The 8,279-nt window shown below is 41.5% G+C and overlaps 1 protein-coding gene across 1 annotated transcript in view; it reads left to right on the top strand.

Annotated features, from left to right (window-relative positions):
- The window catches only part of DCAF5 (DDB1 and CUL4 associated factor 5), a 53,942-nt gene that overhangs the window by 18,827 nt on the left and 26,836 nt on the right, over positions 1–8,279 (top strand). Inside the window, exon 5 of the mRNA XM_026038213.1 lies at positions 4,040–4,253. Within this exon, the coding sequence (XP_025893998.1) occupies positions 4,040–4,253 (214 nt within the window). The remainder of the gene's footprint in view (positions 1–4,039; positions 4,254–8,279) is intronic.

Below are 8,279 nucleotides of genomic sequence, written 5' to 3'. Positions count from 1 at the left end.
CTTCCCTCCTTCCCTCCTTCCCTCCTTCCCTCCTTCCCTCCTTCCCTCCTTCCCTCCTTCCCTCCTTCCCTCCTTCCCTCCTTCCCTCCTTCCCCTGTCAGATTTGGAGCTTATCAAGAGTCACCATTTAATGGTTCGATTTAATGCTGTCATGCACACTGGTTTATTTACTTCACCAAGGCGCTATGATCTTTCAGTTTTAATGGCCCCTGTATGTTGCCAAGCTAATGTTTGAATACGGTGGGTTGAGCTTATGTTACTAATCAGGCGGTCACCTTTTCCAAGGCGGATGAAACGCCTCCTTTGCTACAGAAGGAGCAGGGGAGCAGCCTGCTGTAGGTTCTGACTTTACCCACAGAGGAAGCGTTTGAGTGGTGCAAGCTCTGGCCACTGGGAGCGGGTGGGTTTGCGGTATCGGGGTTCCCTGCCCTTGGTTGGAGGCCCTGTCCATTTGCTCCCCACCACACGTGTGTTTGGATTTTCATGTTCTGGCTGTGGACTAAATGTTTCTCTTCATTGTGCAAGACTTTTTCTTTAAAAAGCCCCATAAATAGGCATGTCTTTTTTCCATGCTGTTTCCAGAGCTGGTAGGCAACATCAGCATTCCTCAGCTGCCTGAGGGAGATGGATTTGGGAGCAGACTAAATTCCAGAGTAGTCCAGATGCACAGAGACAGCGCCTTTGGCTGACAATGGGTGCTACCTGTTGTCGTCAGACTTGCTCTTTTCGGGATATCCTCAGATTTCTCACTAGGTGTCAGGGTCTGGGTCTTTGAGTTGGGAATGCTAAGTCTGATGCCTTAGTATATTTTCCAAAACATGCAAGAAATGTCTCTGAAATTGCTCGCAGAGGAAGGATGCGTGAAGTAAGGAGCAGGCAGAAAGGACAGCTCAAACATGAGCAACATATCCAAACATGTCTGCATTGCCCTAGATTTTTCTTTTAGAGAACAACAGAAATCCCTAAAGTAACATGAGCTAAAGTGAGAAAGCAGCACTATAATGCAACCTGGAGAGCAGGGCTAGGCACTTCAATGCTCTACATGCTTAAATACAGCTCTCCCCTTCCCCCTCTTTCAAGCTTCCTTTCCCTGCTCTCTCCTCCTCCTCCTCCCTCAAGAGGGTACCCAAAAAAAAAAAAAAAAAAAAAAGTGAAACGTGAAATTTCTAATTTTCTGATTCCAAAGCTACCATGGCTTAAAACCATGGGAAGATCAGGTGAGTCGGTGAGTCTTTCTACTTCATGGTATAGGTGAATTTGAAATTTTGGAGCTTCTTGATTCAGACATCCTCTTACGTATTAATGGTTTAAAGTGATTTAATGCTATCAGTTTCTTGAAGTTTTGATGGAAATGGAATAACATTCTATTAGTCCTGGTAGAAAAAAGTCTTACGAGACTTTTTCTCCCCCCCCGCCAATTTCATTGTTCTGCAATCAACTAAAATAAGAACTGGGGTTCCTCAGTTCTAGGTACTGCTCTTATGTCGTGGGTTTTTTTGTTTGTTTGTTTGTTTTTTTTTTAAGTTTGAGCCAAACATTGTGGTCAAGGAACAGCATGAGCTGTTTCTGCTGCAAGTCTGGCTGAATTGTGTGGAACAAGGGTATAAGATAGGTAAAACTGGAGGGATTTCAAAAGGTCTTAAATATGTAGCTCCTGTGCTGTAGTCCTCTTATGTGTAGATATGATGACATTTTCCAAGGTTTTTGTCTTTCTTATTTTTACTAATTTCTGAAGTAAAATACTCTTGGAAGTAGAATGGAAACTGCTTAATATTACATTACTATTACTATAAAATTAAATTTCAGAATACTTCAGACAGGGCCTAATACTAGTAACCATGGAAGCTGTGCTTGAAGGTCTGAAAGGATGGGGCATCCGGAAGGCTCGCTCACATTTAGGCAGGAGAAAATTCTGCATGATGTTTGCTTTGTGGAAGAGAGCTGGCCACGGGGAGAGGGGAGTGTGGGCCTTGCAGCTCCTGCTGCCAGGGACACTTCCCTGGCACTGCTGCAGCACAAGGCTCCGTGTGATGAGCAGGAATTGGGAATGGCTAGGATCAAAACTTATCTCTTTATTTCTGTGGATGGTCTTTTTTATGTCTAGATTAGTGCCGTGGTGTGGCTTCCTGCACAAGCTCTTGTGGGTAGTAGGAGAAGGTGGCAGCGAAGGTGTCATCATCTGTTCTGGTGACCTAAAGTGATGATGAAGCAGGGGAGACTACACAAACTGACTTGATGTGATCTGTCACCACAGCTACTGAGAGAACGTTGTCTTGTTCCTGTTCCTGGACACTAGCTTTGGCTTTCCCTTAAACCTGCTCTAGAACTCCTAGCATCACTCTTAGTTGGGTTTCCATGAAGCTGAAATCCAGATTCAATAAGACATAAAAGGCATGTGCGTAGCTGCCCAAAAAGACCCACCCCAAAACAGTAACATGCATTAAGAATTCTTGGTGTCCAACTTGAAGTTCTTACTAATTAGCTTTGAAAATGTGGCAATATGACTTCTGATTCATTTGTAGCACCCTGGCTTTGACAATTTGAAGTGCATCAAGGAGCAGGCAGCCTGTTTCTAGTGTATTAAGTTATTATGTGGAGCGTTCTGGTTTGTTTGTTTTTCCTTAGCTCTGGCTTAGGAACAATAGTGGTTTTTTAGCTATCTCATGTAACAGTGCATGCCTCAACCTGTGAGGAATGTGGCTTCCTATCCATGCAGAGTGACTCACTTCTCACAAATGCTATAGCAGAGAGCTACATCTGAACGTATATGGCGTGAAAAGCAATGAATAAACTTCCTTCTAGAATCTCCAGCTTCTGTACTGGCCTTCCTGCTTCGTCCAGGAGTTGCACAAAAGTCCCAGCTCTTAACACTTGATTTGAGGGAGACTGCTTGAAACCTTTTAACAAAAGCTGGCTCCTATACTGCTTAAGGAGGTTTCAAGACCTCCTAGTTTTCCTCCTTTCAAAAAACTCTGAACGAAACAAGAATAAAATATCTTCCTTCTGTGTTGTCTTTGCCATGCAAATACTACTTTAAAGTACAAAGATTGAATATAAGTCTCTGAAGAGACCAGAAATCCCATATTCAGGTATGCTTTGATTTTCTTCAGTCTCCTCAATGAGACAAATTCCATATTCTGTTACTGTCTTCAAAAAGACTGGGTAGAAAGGAAATAGCCCCTTTTTTGTTGTTGACTTCTGAGTTTAAGAAGAAAGAACTGAGTTAAAAAAAAAAAAAAAACTCTTAACTCTGATCATACACCCTTATATGGGGCAAGAAATCAGGCTGTTTCGACCATGTGAGCACTTTAGGTATTAAGTGTCACGTGTTAGCATCATTGTCTTGGCTACTTGGTAATATTTTGTAGATGAAGCAAATCTGAGATTAGCTAAGTGTCTTATTTTAGCATTTCTTGCAATCACTTGTTAGTAAAATGGCCTTTGAGGACAGCTGGAATTGATTGTGGAGTCCAAACATCCTCTGATGACCTGTAGAGATGTAAATAGAAACAGGAATGAGATAATGGTCTAAGTATCTACAGTTGGAGAAAGTGCCATCCCACGCCTGGAGGGTAGGAGGGGAGGTTGGCTGGGCTGCACTAGGGCAGGAGCTGAGCAGAGAGAACTGAGTGCTGGTAGGGTCAGTCTGCATGCAGACACCCCAGAACTTCAAGAAATACCAGAACAGCCCTTTTAAGACTCAAGATTACTCTCAGATTTTGCTGCCGTGCAGGAAATATATTTAATGTTAATGAAACCACTCTCACAGAGACAGGAAAGTCAAGTTCAGCTTTCTGAAGATTTCATAGTATTAACGTTTTGATAGTTTGTCATCCAACCTTTGAGTAAAGCTTGTTCGGGAATCAATTAATACTTTGAAAAGGGGAGGGAAAAAAAAAAAACAGGATTAGAATTTACTGTGTCTCATTTGTTGGAAATTGCTCAATAAAAGTAGAGAGAGAGAATTCCCTCCTTAACTTGGTTCACATGGGTGGCCTGTCTCACACGTTGCCTCTTCTTGTGTTCTCTCCCTTCCCAGTTCTCTGCTGCGCTACGGTGGCAACCTGTCCCTTCAGAGTGCCATGAGCGTGCGCTTCAACAGCAACGGGACGCAGCTCCTGGCGCTGCGTCGCCGCCTCCCGCCCGTTCTCTACGACATCCACTGCCGGCTGCCCGTCTTCCAGTTTGACAACCAAGGGTACTTCAACTCCTGCACCATGAAGAGCTGCTGTTTCGCAGGTGATCGTGATCAGGTAATTAGTGAGGGAGGCTGTCGCTGGTCTCCAGAGCTGCTGTGAGTGTTTGAGGATACCCCTGTGATGTTGCTTGTTGGTTTTCCCTGATTCAGGAGGTTTGGAAAAAAAAAAAAAAAAAAAAGGAAACGGGATTTGTGTAGTTTTGTCTGTTTTACTTGGAAACTGTTTTGCAATGTAGACTTTGAAAGGAGAAGAATATTCCACTAAAACACACCAATTTTACCTCTTCAAGTGTGGTCTCATGGGTGTCTCATGAACGTGGTTTAGTATTTGGAAGTTGATATTCACAATAAAAGTGTTTACAGAGGCTTTTTAAGCACATTTAATATGGCAGTAGAATCATGGATTAGTGTTATCCAGGTATGATAAGGAGACGTCTTTCATTCATTTCCATATTGCTTTTAAAAGCAAGAAACACGGTCCCACAGAACCTAAATATTTTTAGACTTGGATGTAAAAAGTTCTTAATTCTTGTTTCAAATTGTAATATTTCTTCATTATTAATAAACCACTGGATCTGGTAAGTCCTTAAGGTTCAGTGTCCTGTTAGGACTGCTGCTCTGCTACGGTAGGCCTTGGTCCCCTTTGCCAATCACAAGGAAATGGGCCACACAGAGTGACTGGCAGTAGTTTGCGTGTTGCTGGATCTGAGCATCATCTTTAGACAGCTGTATTTAATAACCACTAAGGATGTTTAAGGATGTATTTTCAAGCTACGACACCACAAAATTAAGATAGGAAAATTTCTGTGCTGTCATCAATAGTGGTTCTGCAATAAGAATTCGTTCCTTAATTCTGTTGCTGCTGCAGGAGGCAGAGTTGAGCTTCTTTCAGCTCCTAAGCAGGAAATGCATTTGCGTCACTGCACTGAGCAATGTGACTAATGGGCATGGGGGGAGCTGTGTGTGCCGTGTGTTGCTTTTGAGTTGTACATCGTTTAGGGGAGAAAGAAAATGAAATACTGAAACAATCTTAAAATATCGGGAGAATTTACAATGGGGGCCATCTCCGTGTACCATTCTCTGGGAAAAAGAAGTGCTGCTATTCTCAAGTGCATTGTGTAGTCAGCCTAAAGATGACACTGTTTTTGTTCTCTGGAGTTAAAAGTAGGCTTGTGTACATTCTGACAATAATTTAGCTTCTTATCTAATATGTAAAAACTAGAAAAGAAAGCCTTAAGTGTCTGTTGTTCCGCTTTTCAAATCAGGAATATGGTCATTTGCATCAGGCTGATTCTGTGCTTCAGAAGTGTGCTTTTTTTCTTCTTTTTTTTTCTCTAAGCTTGATAGTCTTTCACCTGACTTTTTGATCAGCTAAGAAGTGGCACGTGGTGCTACTAACGAGTTGGAAGCTAAGAGAGAAGATAAGGCTTAATATGAAATATTGGAGAGATGCATGTGAGTAGGTGCTTATAGCTGATTCTTGTAAAGACGGTTTTGCTGCTGGAGAGGAAAAAAAAAAGTTGCAGTCACAGGAACTGCAGAGGTGTAGTATAACTGTGCGTGTCCCAAACTGCCCAGTAACGTGAGACTCGGCTGGCCTGGATTGCCAGCTATTGGGATAGTCCTTAGGGACTGTCTTCTACAGAGAGCCCAGTTCTGGTTTCAGAGGAATCTAGAAAAGATCAGAATTGGAACCTATTTCAAGCTATGCAAGATGAGTGGGAAACTTGCAGAATGTTTTTTGCGATTTATCCTATTGCAGAACTAGTGTGCTTCTCTTTTTGGTAAGTCTGTGAATGTAAAATAATGTAAATAAAGCATTTCTTTCCAAAATCAGAATTCACTGACAAAAAGCACAAGAAAAGAGTTCCAACTTAATCCTGTCTCTCCCAGTCCTGTTTATTTCTTTTTAATCTTGCTATAATTTGCTTTAATAAAGAATGTTTGTCTTTTGAAATCTATTCAAAGTCCCTGCTGAGCTTCATAGAAATCCTTGCTCATATTTCTTTATAGGAACAAAAGTTTGTGTGGGCTTTTTTTTTTTTTTTTTTTTTTTTTTTTTTTTTTTTTTTTCAGGGAGCATTTGAAGAGATTTAGACATAGTATACTTGTGTTCTTACTGGTATTCTGATTTTATCCTTCTTTAGTTTTTCTTTTCACACATGTTAACCTGATGATTCAATCTTTTCTTTCTTCTAAGCTCTCTTAAATAGTTGGTTTATAGTGCTTTGTATTTTTTTTGAAGTTAGTCAGTATTCAAAAAGTATTTTGTACATCTCATTTATCAGATAAAGTTGCATTAGATTTTGAGTTTTAATCCTAACAAGAAAAGACACATGCCTAACTCATCAGTGCTTAGAGTGCATTTGCATTGAGAAAAAGTGAACTGCTGAAAGGAGGAGGCCTTCCTTGCCCAGCAGAGGCATACGTGATACAAGGTATTTCATTGAGCTCCTTCAGCTTCCTAACCTGGAAACTTCTTTTTCAGGGTTAATAACTTAAACTGACTCTCTGAGGTCTCAGGCCAAGTGTATGAATGGGATGTAAAGAAGCAATAGGAGGGTGGGTGGGAAATCTCCTATGAGAGCTGTGAGGTTCAACTGATGTTTGGACACAGCAAGCAGTTTATTTGTGGAGGGCTTTCTTGTGAATCATGGCCATCAAGGTTTAGAAAGCTTCGTCTTTTAGTTTGAAATACTCAGTATTTGTCTCCAGAATCTCACTGCAACACAGTGGTGAAAATCTACAGAGAAGGTAAGTAACCTCAAAAAGAGAGGCTCAAAAGAGAGCTTTCAGGTTGTAGTATGACATAAATGAACATATCCCTAACAGCAAGCACACAATTTGCAAGTGCTCTTAGAGTTCACACACTTTAAGAGATTAAATACTATAATGCTGTGACAAGTGGGTGTATGTATGTGTTTGTCTTTAAGTTCAGCTAATACAATTTCTTTGCACAAATTAAACAGACATCTTTTTAGTATTCCATCTTTGGGCACCCGTAGATTCTGATGGCTGCTCAAGAGAAGCTAGATCCAAAACTTCTGGCTTTTGTCGCTTAAGAGGGGAGCTTGCTATAGGTTATCCTCATACCAACTAGTTGCATTAAAACACTTACATTGCAAGTAAATCGAAACCTTGTAACAAAGAATTCAATGCCATTAATGCTTCAGGGAACAAAAACTGCAGTTTCATCTGTTAATCTTGGTGAATTTTAGTTTTAAGATAAAATGGAGTAAAGTGGTTAGACTGTTTTGAATTCTTGTAGCTTATTTGGGGTTTGTGGGATGTGGCAAGAGCTAAGTGACAGGGATTTTTGAGGATGAAGAGCTGCTTTGTGCCCTTGCAAACAGGCAGTTGTTTTTCTTCAAGAGCATTATTACCCTTGCCCTTGTGAACCTGATTTGAAAAGCAGCAAACAATACATGCAAATACTTTTCCTAGAAATGCCCCAGTGAGGCCTTCCTTGTCTCTTATAGCTACCAAAGCCTGACAGAAAACGCTTAGCTGGGTGCTTCATTTGTGCCCAATTATAATTGTCTTTACTCGCTCCTCTCAGAATTCTGCCTTTTGTCTGTGTCATGGATGCAATGACCTCATTCTCTTGCCACCTATTTCCCCTTCTTTACAGGGAGCTTTGATGTAGGCAGATGAATGAGCTCAGCCTTGTAAACCCCTCGCCTTGTCCTGGAGCCCCCTTGAGTCACGCAGCTGTGGAAGGCAGCAAGGACCAGACGGGCTGGAAGGGTCAAGCTTGACCTCCTGCTGCCCGCTCCCTCCGCTTGCTCGAGAGGCTTGTTCATGATTTGTGAGCTGTTCATCTTTGGGATACTGGCATCCGGGCTCTGGTTCTCAAAGGCTGCTCATTTATGCACCCAGCTCACTGATTTTCACCCTGATGTGCACATCTGTTGGTTTGTATCCAAACTGTGAAATGTGTGAGAATCTCAAGGTGCACAGAGATACAAGGGAGCTCCCATTCTTCTCATCTTCATTAGAGTTTGGGAAATGTTGTTTCAAAACTAAGGGTTTTTTTGTTGTTCTTTTTTTTTGGTTCCCAGTTGACTATACAGACTAATAT

The sequence above is a fragment of the Nothoprocta perdicaria genome, unplaced genomic scaffold, assembly GCF_003342845.1.
Source record: "Nothoprocta perdicaria isolate Ctin4 unplaced genomic scaffold, notPer1 scaffold_204, whole genome shotgun sequence".
Lineage (NCBI taxonomy): Eukaryota > Metazoa > Chordata > Aves > Tinamiformes > Tinamidae > Nothoprocta > Nothoprocta perdicaria.
This window is presented reverse-complemented; position numbering and strand designations above follow the sequence as displayed.